We start from the raw sequence: 21,314 nt of genomic DNA on the forward strand, positions 1-21,314 counted from the left end.
CCATCCATAACCCAAAATGAGCATTGATTTGAACTCCCCAACCCCACCCCCCCACCCCCCCCCCCCCCAATAAACACCCCTTCCTATAATACTTGTCCCCTTTTCAATATATTGCCTGCTCTTTACAATGTAACAACAAAATGATCATTTATATTTTTTTCTCCAGTCTGAGGAAATAGATCCTCAGTATTGATAAGAGTAGAGTATTGATAAGAGTAAATTGTAATAGCATCATAACATTTATGCTTTGTCTCGAATGATGAGCATCATCTGAATTTTTCCGGTATGTGACATTGTGTATACGAACATTAACAGTATGTGCCTCTATGTATCTCAAAAAGTGCTAAAGGTGTCAGAGTCGAAAGCTTTTACCTGAACTGGATCCCTGGCACTGTCCACGTCAGTGAAACATTGGCATCCATTAAAGGAAGTGTTTTTCAAGCACTCTTTTTTTCTGTGAAAATCCTACTGACTCTTCAAAAGTCTAAGGCATTGCACAAAGCCCAAATAGTCTGAGACGGTATTAAAACGATGTTTTTGATATCCTCGCAAACTGCTGACTGCCACCCCCCCCCTCCTCCCCAAAAAAAAAATCTCTGGGAGGGGCGGGGGCTCGTGCGGAGTAAAAAAGTGAGAAAAACGTCCTCTTCAGAGTGATTTGGAGTTTGGTGAGTGGTGTGTTGCAGGCTTTGGAGCAGAGCGGAGGTGGGGTGGGGTGGGGTTAGTAGGTCCTCCACCTCGGAGCGCCTTCTTGTGTTATAAAGTGATGACGTGTGTGGGCTGCAGCCTGCAAGCTCTGATTTTCTCACTGCAGGCAGGAGACGAAGTAAAAAAGGACGAATTAAAACCTTTTCCTGGCTTTCAAGCTCTGACCTCTGTGACACCAGCCAGAATAAGGCATGTTTGGCCCTTAAATATATCGCAGGGTCGTTTTTTTTTCTTTTCAGAAAAGTTACTCTTCAAAGGAGGAGAAAGTAATTTGAAATCCCTCTTGGTGACGATGGCATTAATGGATTTAAAGCAAAATGATAAGATGATGAAATGCTGCTCCATGTTTCTTTGTTTCTTTTCTCTTTTCTGCATTTATTACCCAAACACGTATCAACTGCTGGCCCTGACAAACCCCATGTGTTTTCTTCCTTACTTGGCTACCTAATTAGTCACCTAATTGTTTATTCATTGATTATAATGTGGGGAATTGGGTGCATATCAAGAGTCTGAGAGTTTTGTGGTTTGTGTTTTGGCACCATCTCCTGCATAGCTTACCGTCATTATCACTCTAGTCAGTTTAACTCCAAACTTTGGCTGCTCTGTGACGTCGCCTTAACGGCACTTTCGGAGGTAGCATGACAAATCTTGGGGGTCGAGGATGGGCCTGGTTGCGTTGGCAGTCATCTTGCTTGATGACATCTGAGTGGTGTAGAGAGCAGATGGCTTTAGTTTGGAGGGACACTGTACTGACTGACTGTATGTCCTGCGTCATCGTTATCACCATTGTGAACACCAGCAGAAGCCTGCCATGCCTGTCTCAGTGGCTTGTTGCCATTCTGAGTCAATCCCAGACTGCCTGTGCCTCAGGGAGAGGCTGTTGTGCCATAGCCCTCCACACACAGGGGCCAGTTAATTGACTGTACATGACTGGGTCCATTTAGGATGATGTTTTTTGGGAGCACTTTCGTTTAGGGAACACATGCATGTTAGCCATTAATGCATAACTAATATGTATTAGGGCTGCTAAATAAAGTCTCTATTTATTCATTAGGTCATTATAATTCAACAACTTCTTATTCTTACTGAATAGGTGATTTATTCTTTGTAGATCCTCAATAAGAAACTGGTTTGCCATGACACAGTGACGGACTGGACGGTCTGGCATCTGGGCAGCAACCCCTGAGCCGTTTGGGCCGGCATGCTTGTTGGGTTTGCGCGGCCCATTTATTGTAAAGACGATTTTACAACATCTCTCGGCCCACTATCAAGCATCAATATTGTTACATGGTTTTGAATAAGCCATATATCTCTAATATCTTTCTTCCTTAATCGTAGGAACCTGATCAGTATTTATACCAGACATGAATCTCTACACTACAGTCATGGTGACCCTCAATATTTACATCAGTCTAAATTTTTTTGTAACCTTATTCAATCAAATTATTTAAAAGTGCATTGTGTGAAATTGGAATACAATAAATATGCTACCTGTATCTTTTATTTTATTATTGGTTTACAAAAGTTAGGCTACATGAAGCAATGACTTCTGAGAATTTCAAAACCGAATGGGTCTACTTCCTTCAGCACGGGGAATTGCCGATCTAGCATGCCTTGATCCTCGGAATTTTCCCCTTATAAGAGCTAATAAACTGCCCCCAAATGCACTTCGAAACATAAGAGAATGTCTGCTTAAATTCAGTGAAGGTGCTACGGTTGAAAATCTACAGTCGGAATTGACACATCTCGCCACGCACTGGGACAGCCTGAAAAAGTCTCCTCTAAACGAGTATAGGCCTACAGTCAAAGCGTCGGACTTTGATGATGCCGCGGAGATACAAGAAGATACAGAAATAAACCTGGTGACTGGTGAGCAAGAAATGTGCTACCTGCAAGAACTGTGCAATCTGTTGCTATTTCCTTCTCCAGTAGTTAAACCTCTTTACCTGTGCCTACAACTATATTAGCAAATGAATTCCTACTAACACTGTCATGTACTCAAGTGGCATGCAAACAGAGTTTTTCCACTCTTAAATTCATCAAGAATCGCCTAAGGACACGATTGTCACAGGATAATTTGGAGGCCTTTATTCTGATGGCGCCAGAGAAAGAGTTCCTATAATGAACTTGGATGCTGATGACGTGATAGACAGGGTTGCGGAGAAGAGCAAGCTCCTTCGCCCCTTTTTCACTGCATGACGTTAATTAAGACACGTTTGTGGAGCGGCTGCTCTGATGGGTTTCCCGTTTACCAACAAAACTACATTCGCGCGCAGCCGTGGGGCAGAAGACGCTTGGTGCCACAACGTTATAAACTTGACTTAAATAGTCGCCTGCTGTAAGCTACAATCGGATTTTTTTATATACCCCTGGTCCCCTGTTGTCTCAATGATAATAACATCTCATTTCAGGCTATTATTTCAGAGTTTGCCGTTCATTTGCATTAACATCGTATTTTGACATTTTTGGCGAAGACATGCATTCCTTTAGAGATATTGAACATTCTCTAATCATCGTGATTTCGAATTGGTGCAGTTTTCAGCACAAAAACTCATTTTGTTCTTTTCATGGAGAGCACTGCTCTATGCTGTTCTATGGTGCTTTCTGCCTCTTGCGCACGCATGTTTTCGTGACGTTGCATAGAAATCCATGTATTCTAGGCTATTCTTTTTTCATTTTCATATTTCATATTGCATTTTGGAGTTGTGCATTGATATATCCATGTTCTTGGTTCAGTCTTTATGCATATTAAAGTTAGAGTTCATCACCAATGGGGCTACAAGCGTGTTATTGTCCGTGCATGTGAAGTTATATCTGTGTGTTGCAGGCACATGCACGCGCGTGCATGCGCGTCCCCGTGTGGGCCGCTGGTTGGTGAAAATGCCAGGGCCATTTTTTAATCCCAGTCCGTCACTGCCATGACATAAGGTTATTGATATATAGTATGGATCAAAATAGAAACTTTATAGCCTTAGTAAGAATAAAAGTTCAGTAAAGACCTAATAAATGTGCAATGATGATTGATACAGACCTTGTTGAGCATTAATATACATATTAGCTGTGTATTAAAGGTTAACATGCGTTTCTTAAGTGCGACCATATTTTTTGTCAACTTCGATATTATGTTCCCAGTCATATCTTTATCGATAAACATCATGGATGTAAATGGCAAGCATATATATGGGCAGCCATGGCCTATTCTTTGGTTAGCACTTCGGACCTGTAACCGGAGGGTTGCCGTTTGGAACCCCGACCAGTAGGCACGGCTGAAGTGCCCTTGAGCAAGGCACCTAACCCCTCACTGCTCCCCGAGCACCGCTGCGATGCAGGCAGCTCACTGCCCCGGGATTAGTGTGTGCTTCACCTCACTGTGTGTACGCTGTGTGTGTTTCACTAATTCACGGATTGGGATAAATGCAGAGACTAAATTTCCCTCACGGGATCAAAAAGTATATATACTTATACTTACTTATATATATATATACTGTACCTCCTGAAAGACTATGCCTTAAGTGTTCATTTAATCCATTGATTTCACCACAGACTGGGGGCTATTTTGTTTCCAAAAGTGTCTTTGTGCTGTGATGAAAAGCCAACAGCAGCAAGCTCAGTTAAGAATGCAGCAGCTCAGGTTTGTTTTGTTAAGGGAAAAGTTCCCCCGTTGTGCTGAGCCCCCTCAGTCTGTTCTCTCGCCTCAGTTGGTCGATCTTGCTCAGTCTCTCCCGCTGAGCCCTGACCTCACAGGGGTGTGGAGGAAGAGCACAAAGCAGGCCTCTCCTTTAGGGAGCTGGAGCTAGTCTTTGACACAGCACAAACAGCCCCTAGACAGTCCTCAATAAACAAACCCGAAAGATCTTGAATATAAACCAAGGAAAGTAGTTGAAAGTAGAAAAGAAAGTAGCTCTCTCCTTCTCAAAGCTAATGTTTTTTTGTCATATGTGATGTCTGATTGTCTCATTAATTAATGCGCTTCTCTCACTTTTATCAGAGGAGCCGGCGCCAAAGCCTGTGAAGGAAGTCAAAGAACAACCAGAAGAGCCTGAAGCTCCAGTGAAGAAATCAAAGGCAGAAAAAACAGGTAATGTCATGCCTTTTGTACTGTAGGCTAGGTAACGTCATAGGGCATGCCTTGTGTAGACGGTTGTTTGACTTTCCTTTTTTATTTTGTCATTTTGTGGTTCCTTTTAAACAATAAGTGTTACCATGACAACCTGAGTGACAACTCCATAAATAACTCGAAAGGCAGGGTGTCTTCTCAATTATCTAATTATTAATTATATCAATTATGCCCATTGAAAGCCAGGCAGGCCGGGTGGGGGCGTTGTAGTCTGACATGGTCTTTGGATTTGGCAGTAGCTGTGACATCATTTCTACCCTAGTGAAATAAGTGTAGAGATAAATCACAATGTAAGACTAGGGTAATTCATAATACTCTTAGCAAAACATTTAATGAAAGTGAGCTAAAAGTGAGACAACGGCCCTATTAGAGGTGATGATGCTCTTCCTGGGCCTGTCAGGTGTGTACAGAAGGTCTCTAAACTCTTTAAAGAGGGAGACATGGAAAAATGGAGACATGACTTGTCACCTCTGGAGTGAAGCTGTAGCATTTCCTTTGTATTTCACTTCAGATTTTTAAAAAATCAGGATAACATAGTAATCCCACTTCTTTACTCTAACACATGCCAGCTCAAACATGAAAACATGGAGGCCACACACTGACTGCACATTATATTATAAGTAGCCTTATTATATACTAAAGAATGTAAGGAACGTCAGTGTAGTGAAAGATAAAGCAACAGTGTAATGCCAGACAGTGTGTAGGTAATGTAAAGGCCAACTTCCACTGGCGATGTCTGACGTGTGCCAAGTGATGCAAAAGTTTAGAACTCCATTACTTTTAACGGAGCAGATGGCTGCATCTGACATGCGTTGACGCCAAAGTTTAGAACATTGTTCTATGTCTTGAGCGTACTAGAAGCGCAATGTCTTTGCCAGTGGGCCCTAAGGCAATCAGAAAACCGCAATGTCAGGACAGGAGGAGAGCACAGTCTGCATAGGAAGAGCAAGCCTCTTATCCCCATGCTAACCAGGAGTCTATCACCAACACACACCTGCACCTGCTGCAGACAGCGTTGGAGAGGGAGACACACAGGCGCAAGGTGGATGGGGCCAAGGGAGATCTGGCAGGGTCATTACATTAGCAGCGCTTTGAATATAAAAAGGCTCTTGAATGGTTATGTAAATGTCTGCATCTTTTAGGGAGTATTTGGAAAGCCTTTTTTGATAGTCCTATTCATAATATCATGATACAAACTTTAAAGGCCAGTGAAATCAAGCCATGGCTCAAGTTATTCAGTTAAGATTTAGAATTCCTTGAGTGTCTATCTCCATCTTTCAGCAGTGGGGTGATATGAACATTTTTTGTTAGGGGTCAAAAGATAAAAGTGAATTTTCAGTTAATTTTTCATCAGTACAAGACTGTATATATTTTATGTCTATCTGAGGTTTACCTTCTATGCATTCTATTGAGTGTGAAACATCTATTGGTGGAATAGCTTCAAATTTAAAAACTTCACAGTGTCTTTGTAAATTCTGAAGGTGGACTTGCTTGGTAAGCATTTCAAATACAAGTGAACATTGTTATGATTATGAAGAACACTATACTACAATTTTCATTATAATTTTTACACTGATACAGCATGAAGAGACCTAGTTTTTCCTCTTTCCAGATCCGGTGTTGTGGTATTATTAGCTGGGATGGTTTGTTGTTGCTATGAATCCCATCCCCAAGATGGGGAAGTGCACAATCAGACGATGACACATTAATTCTAACAAATTCAAGCAATTCACATTTCTAATAAAGCTGTCATATTTGTGGCCTGTGAGTTACGGCCAGCACTTTTGAAATTAATTCCAGCAATAACCACCTGATTTATGACTATCGGATGTGGAGCCTGCCAAAGCCTTTCATCATAAGTGCACATTATTTGTTCAATAAAATGATCATTTCAATATCCTCAATTCAATCTTACACAGACACCCACCAATGTGATTAGATAGAATTCAGATGCATATCATTTAGTGTTTACCTTCATGTGCACGTGACTTGTCTCAGCATTACCTGAGGGGTCTTTTATCAAATGATCTGGAATTGACACCCAGAAAATGAAAACAAGAGGCCTCTCTGCGTTTGCATTTGATGTTGGTTGGCTGATTGACTGATGTGAGGGCTATGGTAGATGAGATTCTCGGACTTTCTGTCCGTGTGCGTGTGTACATTTATTGCTATTGATCGGCAAAAAAGCATTTCTCTCCAGAGGTCCCAAACGACCACCAATGAGAGCATAAGGTGTACAACTCGACACCGCGACATCCATTATAATGACCCACGCCCCAGCCTTGTCCTGATAGCCCTATCCCCCTGTGCCACCTCCCAAAACATTGAGCTATCAAGCAGTACATGACAACTTGAATAGATGGATCTGTGTGCGAGAGACCACTACAAATCCATAACAATCTTTTCCAATGGAGCCAGTGTCATGAATTGTAATTTGGCATGCATTACATTTCTGTTTTTTTTTTTGTTTGTTTCATTTTGTTTACTTCTGTACAGATAAACCCAAATCTAAGGCTAAGCCTAAGGAGACTGAAGGTATACTCTGTTGCTGAGATGAAGTGCATGCATGCTGCTATAATATCACAAAGCAAAGCCTGTTTAGCATATTAACCTCCACAGATGGACCATGTATACAAATTAAGCACGGGTGAAAATAAGGTGAAGTCCAAATCAGACAGAACGCTCGAACGAGGATATTAAACGCTAGATCACCCACGACTCTTCCGTTCTTAGCAGTCTGTGGAGAGCTGAGCCTGCTGGCCCGGCATACGAGTGTGGACACAGAGAGATGAGTCACGCAGGGACCAAGTGTAATTAAATGAGCTTTCACTAACGGAATGAGGTCTGCCCTGCAAGCTGTTTGTACTGGCCCATGACAGCACATCAAAATGTTGCATTAGCTGAAAAGCGAATAGAGGGAATATGCTATTGTTGGTAGAAATATGCCATGTTGAGAGGAGAACTGTCTGAGCTATCTAAGCTTATGTTGTGATTTACGCTTCATTTGGTGTCCATTTCGAATGTTAACGGAGCACTCTGAAGGAAGCTCTTAACTGTTGTGTGTTGAATGTATTTTTTAGACTCAAAGCCACCATCTTGTGGCCAAGAAAATGCAAGTGCAATGCACCTATTTTGAGTTGCTGATCTGATAGTGTAGTGCATGCTGAACCATTGCTTACTTCTACCTTACAGCCGGACCTGAAAAACTTAAGGCCGAGAAAGTGAAAAAGCCACCAGGTATTTCACTATATGATTTTAAATATCGGGTTGAAATAGAATTTACTCAATCCAATAAATACACAGATAAACAGATAAGAGAAGCAGTTGGCTATTGTCTAAAGTTAGATATCCAGTCACTTCAAAACAATATGTAATGTATTGGTCTTACATTACTACAGCAAAGAAAGAGGAAAAGATTGCCAAGAAAGATGATAAAGACAGAGATGGTATGGAATTGTTTTGCCTTCCATATGATTTCATCCTTCTTTACATTGCACATGAAAGTGTCATCAAATAGATTCACATGACTTTCATATTTGTACAGATATACAGTTGAGACTGTTGAGATATACAGTTTAATGTATTACGTTAGCATCTGCAGTACGTCTAATGTTTGTACATGTCCCTAGGCCATCTTGAAAAGAGAAAAGCTACTAAAGAAGGTACATTGCCACTCCTCTAAAATCACATTGAGGGGAATTCTGTAAATGTTTGTTTCAAATCTTTTTTTCATTGAGGAATCATCTGTATTCATACATTTTTCAAAACATCCTTAAATTTGAAGGAACACAGGAAGTGTTTGGAGAGTGATAAGTATAAAATGTTTGACTGCATCATCATTTTGTTACAGCCAAAAAGGAGGAAAAAATGAAACATACAGATGAAAAAACTGGTATGATAGTTCCACGCACTTCTGCCTTCAAGTAAACTAATTAAGCTTTGCAATATGCTTATATCATTACGTCCAATGTGTTCAAACGTCAGTGACATACCACGAGGAGAGAAAGCAATCTATTAGATGTGATACTGGAACTAAATAGTTCTTAAGATGAGGATCACATTGAAGATCCATCAAGCATAAGCACATAAAATAACTGTAATAACTGTAACTATAATAATTGTCATTACTAAACTAATCAAAAGTCAGCTACTATATTCCACCCTATCATGACACATCAAATGCTGACTTTGCTGACAGCACAAGGTATGATAAAAGTCATGTTAGAATCAAATGATTGATATAGTACACCATGCTTACTGTATATTACAGCCAAAAAGGAGGAAAAGATGAAGAGCTCTGATGATAAAAAGGGTATGATAGCTCCATGTGCTCCTGCCTTTTTAATATGCAATTTGCTTACAGTATATTGCTTACAACCTATGTCATGTCACATTATTTGCTGGCTTCGGTGCACATTAGAAAATGCTAAATCGGACTAATATTAGGAAGAAGCTAATTGGTATGAAATGACTTTGTGCATCATTCTTTTACAGCCAAAAAGGAGGAAAAGTTGAAGAAGTCAGATGATAAAAATGGTATGATAGCTCCATGTGCTTCTGCCTTCAACATTAGAGCTTTGGCGTTTTTAATATGTAATGTGCTTACAATATATTGTTGAAACCTATATAATGTCACATTATTTGCTGGCTTTGGTGTACATTAGAAAATGCTAAATCAGACTAATATCAGGAAAATGAAATGACATTGTGCATCATTCTTTTACAGCCAAAAAAGAAGAAAAGATTAAAAAGGCCGATGATATGAAGGGTATGATAGTGCTTTTGGCCTAGTTGGTATGATGAAAGGCATGATGAAAGTCAATTTAGCATCAAATGATTGATATAGTACATCATGCTTTTATTACAGCCAAAAAGGAGGAAAAGTTGAAGAAGTCAGATGATAAGAAGGGTATGATAGCTCCATGTGCTCCTGCCTTCAATTAGAAATAGAGCTTTGGCGTTTATGTAAAGTGCTTACAATATATTGTTTACAACATGTCATGTCACACTATTTGCTGGCTTTGGTGCACATTAAAACATGCTAAATCAGACTAATATCAGAAAAAAACATGATTTGTATTAAATTACTTTGTGCATCATTCTTTTACAGCCAAAAAGGAGGAAAAAATGAAAAAGACAGATGATAAGAAGGGTATGAAGTTGCTTTTGCTATAAATTAGACTAGTTGAGCTTTGCCATATAACTTGATACGCAGCATGCTTATCACTATGTCCAATGTTTGATAAGGATAGTGGTGGATATTAGATGAGGTGCATTACAATAGTTCAGTTTTATGGTGAAGATCAATTTGGAGGTGCATTAAGCATGTGCACACTCTTAAAATAACAGTTTGTTAAAATATTGGTCAAAAGTGAGCTACCATATTTCACCCCAATCAAAAACAAATCAAGCTACTGACTTTGCAACAGATTAGATTCTTGGACAACACAAAGTGTGGTAAAATTGTAGTTAGTGTCAATTGTTTGACTTTGTGCATTTTCCTTTACAGTCAAAAAGGAGGAAAAGATGACAAAGTCAGATGATAAAAAATGGTATGATGTGTTTTTGCCAACAATTAGACTAGTTTTGCATTGCCATGTAATTTTTATCTCTAAAGTATCATTATGGGCAATGTTAGAAAATGTCGGCATTAGGAAAGAAAATCTATTGGATGTGATAAATGACAATATTTCAGTTTTCAGGTGCAGATCAAATAGGTGGTGCATCAAGCATACAGATATATTTGCTATTATTAATATCAATCAAATGATTGATGTAGTACATCATGCTTATATTACAGCCAAAAAGGAAAGTTAAAGATGTCAGTTGATAAGAAGGGTATGATAGCTTATGTGTTTCTGCCTTCAGTTACCAGTAGCTTCGCTTTGATACTTATAGTATAGATTGCACACTCTTTGCCAAGTAGTTGTAAATGGCAACAAGCTTTAATGAGGAAAGATATCAAAGCCCAATAAGTCACTGTTAAGATAAGATAAATGATAGTTGTTCTGTTAGTGGTTCAGAACCCCTTATCAAAATGCATTCTCCTAATAGAGCTTTGGCGTTTATGTAAAGTGCTTACAATATATTGTTTACAACATGTCATGTCACACTATTTGCTGGCTTTGGTGCACATTAAAACATGCTAAATCAGACTAATATCATAAAAAAACATGATTTGTATTAAATGACTTTGTGCATCATTCTTTTACAGCCAAAAAGGAGGAAAAAATGAAAAAGACAGATGATAAGAAGGGTATGAAGTTGCTTTTGCTATAAATTAGACTAGTTGAGCTTTGCCATATAACTTGATACGCAGCATGCTTATCACTATGTCCAATGTTTGATAAGGATAGTGGTGGATATTAGATGAGGTGCATTACAATAGTTCAGTTTTATGGTGAAGATCAATTTGGAGGTGCATTAAGCATGTGCACACTCTTAAAATAACAGTTTGTTAAAATATTGGTCATGAGCTACCATATTTCACCCCAATCAAAACAAATCAAGCGCTGACTTTGCAACAGATTAGATTCTTGGACAACACAAAGTGTGGTAAAAGTGTAGTTAGTGTCAATTGTTTGACTTTGTACATTTTCCTTTTACAGTCAAAAAGGAGGAAAAGATGACAAAGTCAGATGATAAAAAGGGTATGATGTGCTTTTGCCAACAATTAGACTAGTTTTGCATTGCCATGTAATTTTTATCTCTAAAGTATCATTATGGGCAATGTTAGAAAATGTCGGCATTAGGAAAGAAAATCTATTGGATGTGATAAATGACAATATTTCAGTTTTCAGGTGCAGATCAAATAGGTGGTGCATCAAGCATACAGATATATTTGCTATTATTAATATCAATCAAATGATTGATGTAGTACATCATGCTTATATTACAGCCAAAAAGGAAAGTTAAAGATGTCAGTTGATAAGAAGGGTATGATAGCTTATGTGTTTCTGCCTTCAGTTACCAGTAGCTTCGCTTTGATACTTATAGTATAGATTGCACACTCTTTGCCAAGTAGTTGTAAATGGCAACAAGCTTTAATGAGGAAAGATATCAAAGCCCAATAAGTCACTGTTAAGATAAGATAAATGATAGTTGTTCTGTTAGTGGTTCAGAACCCCTTATCAAAATGCATTCTCCTAATAGAGCTTTGGCGTTTATGTAAAGTGCTTACAATATATTGTTTACAACATGTCATGTCACACTATTTGCTGGCTTTGGTGCACATTAAAACATGCTAAATCAGACTAATATCAGAAAAAAACATGATTTGTATTAAATTACTTTGTGCATCATTCTTTTACAGCCAAAAAGGAGGAAAAAATGAAAAAGACAGATGATAAGAAGGGTATGAAGTTGCTTTTGCTATAAATTAGACTAGTTGAGCTTTGCCATATAACTTGATACGCAGCATGCTTATCACTATGTCCAATGTTTGATAAGGATAGTGGTGGATATTAGATGAGGTGCATTACAATAGTTCAGTTTTATGGTGAAGATCAATTTGGAGGTGCATTAAGCATGTGCACACTCTTAAAATAACAGTTTGTTAAAATATTGGTCAAAAGTGAGCTACCATATTTCACCCCAATCAAAACAAATCAAGCGCTGACTTTGCAACAGATTAGATTCTTGGACAACACAAAGTGTGGTAAAATTGTAGTTAGTGTCAATTGTTTGACTTTGTGCATTTTCCTTTTACAGTCAAAAAGGAGGAAAAGATGACAAAGTCAGATGATAAAAATGGTATGATGTGTTTTTGCCAACAATTAGACTAGTTTTGCATTGGCATGTCATGTTTATCTGTAAAGTATCATTATGGGCAATGTTAGAAAATGTCGGCATTAGGAAAGAAAGTCTATTGGATGTGATAAATGACAATATTTCAGTTTTCAGGTGCAGATCAAATAGGTGGTGCATCAAGCATACAGATATATTTGCTATTATTAATATCAATCAAATGATTGATGTAGTACATCATGCTTATATTACAGCCAAAAAGGAAAGTTAAAGAAGTCAGTTGATAAGAAGGGTATGATAGCTTATGTGTTTCTGCCTTCAGTTACCAGTAGCTTCGCTTTGATACTTATATAGTATAGATTGTACAGCCTTTGCCAAGTAGTTGTAAATGGCAACAAGCTTTAATGAGGAAAGCTATCAAAGCCCAATAAGTCACTGTTAAGATAAGATAAACGATAGTCGTTCTGTTAGTGGTTCAGAACCCCATCAAAATGCATTCTCCTAATAAGTATGCAATTAATTAATCATCCATGACAGTTCAGGACATTTTCAACCTTCAAATATAAAGACTCAGCGAGCACTGTAAGCTTTTGAGTGTTGCTAGTTTAAGTAGTCACTGAATGACTGACAATGCTTATTTGCATCATGCAATACTGCACCCTGCTGGTTAAATGTAAGCTGCAACAAAGACTTGACAAAAGAAAAAGATGACAACCAGCCGTGGATTAATGTCTGTTTGTTTATTCGCTTCAGGGTTTATTGTCTTCAATCTGCTCTAATTCATTTCACTTTCACTTTAATTCTCCGGTTATTCTGCCTGTATTTAACTACACATTGTCTTATTCACAGCCCCCAAGGTTCCCTCTGGCAAAAAGAGTATGTTCTCCAGCTCTGTTTATGGTTGGCCTCAGGCTTAAAGCCGTGTAGTTGAGCCAAGGCTTAAAGTCTGAAATTAACCGCTGCTTGTTGTGTGAGATCACCCAGCATTCACCCCCGCCCTCACCCTAAGCCACTCTCTCTCACACGCAGAATGTTCCCAGGGGAGGGGAGGGACATTCTCACTTTTGCAGCGGTGTGTGCGTGCTTTGCTGCCACGCCACTGTTGATACTGGATGTGTTTATCAACTTGGATTTTTACATTTTTAATATTTATTGTTGTACGTAATAATCATATCATGCTGTGGTACCACTTCTGTATGGAGCCCCACACTCATCATCCACACCTAATCAAGGCTCCGTTTTTATTTATTTATTGTTATGAGGAATAAGTGAGTATTTTTGATTTCCTGTTGAAATCACTGGGAGATGGAATGGGTTAACCATTGACATTTAATCACAGTTGGATATCACCAGAATGTGGGATAACAGGAAACTGTAGCTGTTGGATTATCATGACGATCATGTTGATAATGTTTCTTTCATGACAATGCAACAACTCTGCTCTCACAGTCTTATCGCATTGCCTAGCGCCAAAGTGTCAACCTTTAGCCACACACTGCAGCCTCACTAAGATCACACTGGCTTGGACTTCACAACCCTCTTATGTTGATTGCTAATGTAAATGGTGGACATTTTATTCCCATGGAAGTCATACAGGTTCAATCTGACAAAAACAAAATCCTAACTGTGTATTTTTAAATGACTTAAGTTACATTTTTTGAAAGATACCCACACTCATTTTGATATTAAGAGGATCTGTGAATTTTGTTTAAGCTTTAATGCTTCAGCTTTCAGTAGTCAGAACATCTAGGCTCATACTAGATACTAATACTACAAGTTCAATCTGACAAAAAACAAATCTGTATTTTTATATGACTGAAGTAAATGTTTTAAAAAATATACCCACACTCATTTTGATATTAAGAGGATCTGTGAATTTTGTTTAAGCTTCAGTGCCTCAGCTTTCAGTAGTCAGTTAAATTGGCAAGGCTCACGCTAGATACTAATACTTCAAAAGCATCACAGTCATACATTGTTTTGTTGTAGAAACAGACGTTCCAAAGAAAGCCAGCATATCCATAAAGAAAGGTACTCTCTCTCTGACTGCATTTCTACCTTAATATGTAAACAAAACACATGCAAAGTCAACTTTAACAAGACTCATAAGATGTTTGATGTTATCATCAAAGTTGATAAGTTACCTTGTTCCTATTCTTAGATGCTGATGCTCCCAAAAAGGCAGACCAGAAGAAACATAAAAAGAAAGGTATGTTGGGTCTTAGGTTTGTTTCTATTGTGCTTGTGTTGAATTGTTGAGCTTTGCTGATTATTTGTCATTTCTGAGTTATTTCTCTCTGTGGGACTTCCCTAGGTTTTAATAACTTTTGTGAAGTGAGAGAGCAATCCAAAATGCTCTGATACCATGACCAAATTGTCTCTTAGTTTATATTACAGTGTTGTATTAAAGAAGCTGTAAAGCTGCAAAGGAATTTTGTTATAAAAGTCCCAAAATATGATGTTTCTTTTCAGTGATTGAGGTTCTAAAGAATGTAACACTTAATCCACAAAGGGACGACTTCAAAGATGGTATTACACAAAACCTTTTTATTTCCCCTAACCAGACAAAGTAGTTCTAATTCACTGCCTTACAGCAAGCAAACCAGCATTTCCAAGAACCTTAACCTTTAGATCCACTGATCAATAACACATTGATTTTAATTGGGGCATATTAATAAGCAAAATAAACACCACCTTGGCGTTTAAAGTGGCTGAAAGATCCCTCACATTTTGTCCTTAATCACAATTTTACTGATTGCACATTGAAATTCTAATTTAATCTCTATTCAGACATTTCACCAACATATCAAAGACTTAGGTTATTCAAGACAGCCATAAGAATCTGTACATCGCCACAATTAAGTGTGAATCATGTGAAGAAAATCCAGATTACGGAAATCCTTTATTTTTTCAGAAATAACAACACACAAGGAGCTTATGCCAAACCCACTTTTCTGTTGTCAATAAGGCAAATGTGGAACTCAAGCTTGTGAATCTGACATAATAAATGTGAATTTAATGTTCTATTTTCTGTTGAGATATACAAGAAAAACATTGAGAATTAGTTACAATTATATGACCATTATAAGAGTAAAGCTTGCTAAAACATCAACATTTACACTCACTGATATTGCTGGATAGTTACAGTTAACTTTTTTCACGATAAAGCATCATCTTAACTTGTAGTGATTTATATTTGATTGATATGGCTGTGATTATTATAAGTGCAATGTTACTATAGCAATAATGATGAGAAATTATTATTCAAATTATTAGTCAAATTATTAGTCAAAGTTGCTCAAAAATGTTAATGTGATATTGCCTCAGAAAGTTCTAAGTTGGAATAAGTCCTCAGAATCCACATATAGTCTATACCTGACTGCCAGTATTTCTGTGTTATGAGTAAAACAATCACAACCTTTGACCTCTGAATCATCAGTTCTGGGTAGAGTGATACTTTATTACATGGAAGATGTGAGGGAGGTGTGAGGGAGCAGGTTCTCTGAAACCAAAATAGAACACAAATTCATGGTGAGAAACTATTCCACAGAATCCAAGCCCAAGAAAGAAGTTGTGGTACCCTCCAAGGACGGTATGTGTAGCGTCTCTTCTTTCTGTCTGAATCCTTCAGAATTACTGTCTAGCATGCAGTTTGACTGCAGAGTGCTACACTACCCGCTTTGAAATTTCTTCTCAATATACATGTTTTTTCTTCACTTTTCACCTCCACAGAGAAAACTGAAGAAGTGGCTCTGTCTCCGACTGAAGGTACAACTTTTACCAGGGAGGCTCAAAAAATGTTATTCAAGGAATAATACTTTGAAGTACTGTACATGAGATTACTACTGTGGTAAACTCATTAACAGAGGCCAGCCATGAGACATTAAGTATAGAATTTCTGCTGAAAACACAGCATGTTCAGCATGACTGAGTGAGCTGTCTGTCAGGCATCCACAAGGAGAGTGTAACTCTTGAGCAGCAGAATCAATGTGAATGTATTGGATCTGTTGCAGCAGTTGAGGTAACCTCCTCTTGGAGTCAAAAGGTAATAATGCTTTGAATGATGTTTTCTGACCTAAGTTCAGACCTGAGCTCATAGAAATGTCAACTGCCGCTTACTCTACTTCCACTTTTTTGGAGATTTAAACCCTTCTTTTCTGTCCATCATGCCACACACTCCAGCATAGCAGAATATCCCACCAACTCCCCATCACCCTTCTTTTTACTTTTAGCTTAGTGCTAACCTCACCCCTTTTTCATCGGAGGTGTCAGTGTACATCGCTCACAGACAATCTTCACAATAGGCATTTCAGGACCATGGCCAGCTACCAAACCAAACATGCTTATAATCAACACTGTAAATCAAATACTCCGATGGGCGAACTAAAACTGAATTAAATTAAATGTTAACCTTGTTAGTAACATTGAGTTCATGATGGGGGCAAAATGCCTGACAAATCTATGTGATTGACAGGTGCTCCATGCCGACCAACACCAGTCTACTGCCCCTCGCCTCCAGGCTGGTATGGTGAGTATAACAACTGGTCATCTATTTTAGGAGTACTCTATTTAACCAGCACAGCCAACCATGGGTGGATGGGGTGCTTCTGGGGTTTGCTTTGAAGTATTATATATAGGACAAACACTAAAATAGTTTAAACCCCAATGCTGTTGCCTAGGAATATACATTAGTTCCTAAATACAGTATACAGCTGTTATGTGATTATTCAGGCTTCAACTATATTTATTAATTTAGCAGTTTCTTTTATTCAAAGTAACTTACATGTCAGTCATATTATAAGGGCCATTGTCCCTAGAGCAACTCAGGGTTAAGTGCCTTGCTCAAGGGCACAGCGGTGGACGCTGGGAATTGAACCCACAACATGTCAGGCTACTGCATGCTAGCCCAGCTCCTTAGCCACTACGCTACCACCACCCAGCTGACCCATGTTTGTATTGTTTAGATGAATGTAATAAATTGAAGGTGCAGTCAGCGATCGTGGGCGTTTTCAAGCCCATAACATAATTTTTGTCACATTCAGCAATCATCTCCTCATGACTGCTAGCAGCCCATTCCTTTAGCCTGTCCCCCAAACAAAAACGAGACCCTGCGTGGAGTTTCTCAGAAATAGTGAAGGGAGGGGTGACCTATTGGTGTGTTTCATTTAGTCCTCGGTTAAAATATAATGTACTTTGTTTTGGACAAAAGTGTCTGCTAAAAAATGTAAATATTGTTATAGCAGCAGATCCAGTATCTGTGTCATTCAGGAATTAGGAAAGCACTCTGGAAAGTAATGGATGCGTGCAAAAACCGTGTTTTCAACAAAAAATCTTTATCTAAGAAAATGTCTATTTCAATTTACATAAACAATAATAAAAAGTTTCTTCCTATTGCAGTTCCTTCAGTAAGCTCTCAACACGACAAGCACGGTCAAAAAACTGTGTGCATCCGTGCTCCCCAATCCATCCATCTCTCATCTACCACTCTTCAAGCCCAAAATGCGTCTTTACACATGCTATCAAAATAAAAGTCTCAATTCTTAAATTACTATTAACTTAGACTGAGATTATGCTTTCTTTCATGAAATGATACATAAATTACAAAAATACTCATACACAAATAAACAAATATGAAATCTTATCTATGGCTCTAACAAATATAAATATAAACATAAACAAACGCGACTTCCTGCGCAATCACTGACTGCTTCCTGCTTCCTGCGCAATCACTGACTGCACCTTTTTGTAAATTTCACTAGTCTCACTTTTGTTCACACAAGGTTAACACACCGTGACTATCATTTATCTTGCAGTGCATCATATAGTCACAGACAATCCAAAACCACCGGAAGTGGGCCCAGGTATTTCATATGAGTGTGAAATCACACACAGTTGAAGTGGGGTCCTTAATCACTTGTATTCACAATACTAGACAACAGGCTACTGCTGCTTTGTCCCTGTATAGATCCAAGCAAACTGACTCACAGCTTAACACTCTCACTCTCACAGTGTGCCCTGTGCTACCATGTCTTCACGCACTGGGAAACAGCCCATGTTAAAGGAGAAGTTTGTTTTCTTCAACCTAGGGTCTATTTTTATATGATAAAAAAAGATGTTATACATTTTCGTTTGAGACAAAAACAATGTCCTTTTGATCCCAAACAAAAATGTAGACTAGTTTAGATTAGATGATAACTAGTCTGGATTTTTGTCTGTAACGAAAATGTGAACATGATATCATCTAAAAATAGACCCTCGGTTGAGGAATATTGACTTCTCCTTTAAGCTTTTTTGCCCCCTCTGCATTCAAGGGGTAAATTGGAGCTACAGCCATTATTTTTCAGATGCACTCTTCCCTCTAAAGAAAGTATGAGACCTAGATTTATTTTTCTCTGCTTTTTGATCTCTCCCTCCTGATGTATCGCTTAGAGGTCACTTTTTCCCCTGCTTGGGTTGATAAGAGTCTGGATCAGAGTGTGCATTTGATCACTTAATTATTCATTGCTGAACTTCTTCTTCATTTTGGGGGCGAGGCGTGGACGCTGCCTCTGATGTGCAATTAGTCTGGGATTTTATCTCACTTTGACCACTCGGCCTGCATTTTACATAACCTGGGAAAGTAGGAAAAAACAGATGATGGATGGATGAATTTGCATGACCCTGATTCAGATTCTATCCACGAAAGCAGGGGCAAAGACAGCCATGTCTTCGGCTACTTTGCTTTGCTGCTTGACCCCCTCAAGATGTGCCTTTAAATAATTTTCTGAAAAGATGACAATGTATTAAAGTAATAAAAATACATGTCATGTTCTTTGTCAGTTCCCCAGGTTCCAGTTCTAACGACAGTGTATCCAACTGCTCCACCAGTACATCCGGCTCCTGCCGAACCAGGTAGTTCCTTCATTAGTATTTCATTCAGCCCCATCAGTTTAAACTGATCAGGCCCTATTTCTTGTGGAACATCAACATTTAAATAGGTAGTGACAGGACATTTCTGATGTTCGTTGAACAATCATTAACTATGTAAGTTGGATAAAAACATGACGATTTGTGAATGAACAAAAGCAAGCTGCAAAAAAAAAAGGCGCACGTTCATTTCCTCTGATTGCACAATGTACTCTGCACTGAGCTCCAACAGAACAGAATGCATTTTTGTGATAATTAGCTTCACTGTCATTTCACAATTGCTTCTTCCCGATCAGAAGCAGCTGAAAAAGAGAAGACAGAAGAGAAGAAAGGTAAATACTGCACTGCATAGCGATCACTTTAATGCATGATACGTCTCCTGCTCGGAAATAAGGTTAAAGTGTCACTTGTTAACATGCAAATTCACCTGAACCGTGACATCCTCGTTATTCTCAGCGGCATATGTTCAGCATTAATAAATCATATTAGACATTGTCTAATACTGCCAATTTGACATTTCTCAGAGCCTGCAGCCAAGGGGGATGTGGACGAAGTTTGCATTGTTAGGAGCAGTAAGCCAAAGCAGATATACAGTAAAAACAAATTTTTAAAATCCCATTTTCACAACAGTGTTGTTATTGGTAATGTTTTTCCTCATCTCAGAGCTAGAAGACCTGAAAGAGAAGGCCAAAAAGAAAGGTAATTTTTGCTGTCTAGTCATGCTACCATGAGTGTGTAGATGCACTTGAAAAATAGTAGGGAGCTCAATTTTTCCCTACATTTTTTCACCACTGCAGAAACTGTGGAGGCCAAAGGGATAACTAAGAAAGTTGCTAAAAGAGGTAAAATGGGTAACTAATATATCTAACACATCTAAGCAAGGTGTGGAAAAAAATATATATTTGGTGTGTTAGTGTGTATGTCTGAACAGTGTCAACAGAAGAACCTCTTAACAATCTGGTGCTTTCTGTTTAGCAAAAAAACATAGCACATGTGCAAGTCCATTTATATGCTTGTAGTGTTGTGTATTAACATGCCGTTTGTGTGAGTTCTCCTTTGATCTATAGAGTGTAGGTTGAGCTTACTGTACCATTCCCCCACGGGCCAACCTTTATATTCAGTTGCTACCTAATCACACACCTGGTTCTTGTGAAATTCCTGTAGCTTGGCTAACTGCGACATTGAGCTAACAACACAAGGTCATGGGTGTGATTCCCACTGAGCCCTGGTAAACAGGAAGCCCATCCTGTTCTGTTCCATTCTGTGGATAAAAGCACCTGCTAAATAAATGCAGAAATGAATAAATGAATGAATGCAAATTATATAGTCACATAAAATGTAAACAGATGCTTCAGAGACCGCTGGATATTGAAGGTTTCCAGTAACGAGGTTCTCCGGTCTTATTAGTAGTAACATGTAGGGCTCCAACAGGCTCTGAGGAAAAGTATAATGGACAGCTCTCCTGTTGGATTGAAAGATCCTGATAGTGATACACAAAGGCAGTGGTAAAAAGGAAGTCTCAGTTGCTGGTAAGAAATTCTGGCATGTAATTGCCTTCATCTCTCTGTTCTTGCAGCACCCGAGGTGTCCAAAGACAAGGCCAAGTCTGCAGCTGTTAAAAAAGGTGGTGTATAATAATTAAAATGGGTATTTGTGCTGACTCGTGGAGATTTCGCAGTGTTACACAATTATGATAGCGCAGTCGGGAGCAGAGACTCAGAGATCTCAGGCTTTATTCAACATTCAGGAGCATAACTCACAAGGGCAAAGATTTCATTGCTGTGGTCACAAAAGTTATGTCACCAATTTCCTAATGCTGTCTGCCATATGCTGTCAGAGC

The 21,314-nt window shown here is 38.7% G+C and overlaps 1 protein-coding gene across 1 annotated transcript in view; it reads left to right on the top strand.

The window, feature by feature from the left end:
* The window catches only part of LOC125299360 (probable serine/threonine-protein kinase kinX), a 39,661-nt gene that overhangs the window by 7,101 nt on the left and 11,246 nt on the right, over positions 1-21,314 (top strand). The window contains exons 4-19 of the mRNA XM_048250603.1: positions 4,697-4,786; positions 9,320-9,361; positions 13,421-13,447; positions 14,558-14,599; positions 14,730-14,777; positions 15,041-15,097; positions 16,119-16,160; positions 16,301-16,336; positions 17,043-17,096; positions 18,382-18,429; positions 19,388-19,459; positions 19,771-19,806; positions 19,999-20,046; positions 20,138-20,173; positions 20,272-20,316; positions 21,051-21,098. Coding sequence (XP_048106560.1) covers positions 4,697-4,786; positions 9,320-9,361; positions 13,421-13,447; positions 14,558-14,599; positions 14,730-14,777; positions 15,041-15,097; positions 16,119-16,160; positions 16,301-16,336; positions 17,043-17,096; positions 18,382-18,429; positions 19,388-19,459; positions 19,771-19,806; positions 19,999-20,046; positions 20,138-20,173; positions 20,272-20,316; positions 21,051-21,098 — 771 coding nt within the window. The remainder of the gene's footprint in view (positions 1-4,696; positions 4,787-9,319; positions 9,362-13,420; positions 13,448-14,557; positions 14,600-14,729; positions 14,778-15,040; positions 15,098-16,118; positions 16,161-16,300; positions 16,337-17,042; positions 17,097-18,381; positions 18,430-19,387; positions 19,460-19,770; positions 19,807-19,998; positions 20,047-20,137; positions 20,174-20,271; positions 20,317-21,050; positions 21,099-21,314) is intronic.

The sequence above is a fragment of the Alosa alosa genome, chromosome 8, assembly GCF_017589495.1.
Source record: "Alosa alosa isolate M-15738 ecotype Scorff River chromosome 8, AALO_Geno_1.1, whole genome shotgun sequence".
NCBI lineage: Eukaryota > Metazoa > Chordata > Actinopteri > Clupeiformes > Clupeidae > Alosa > Alosa alosa.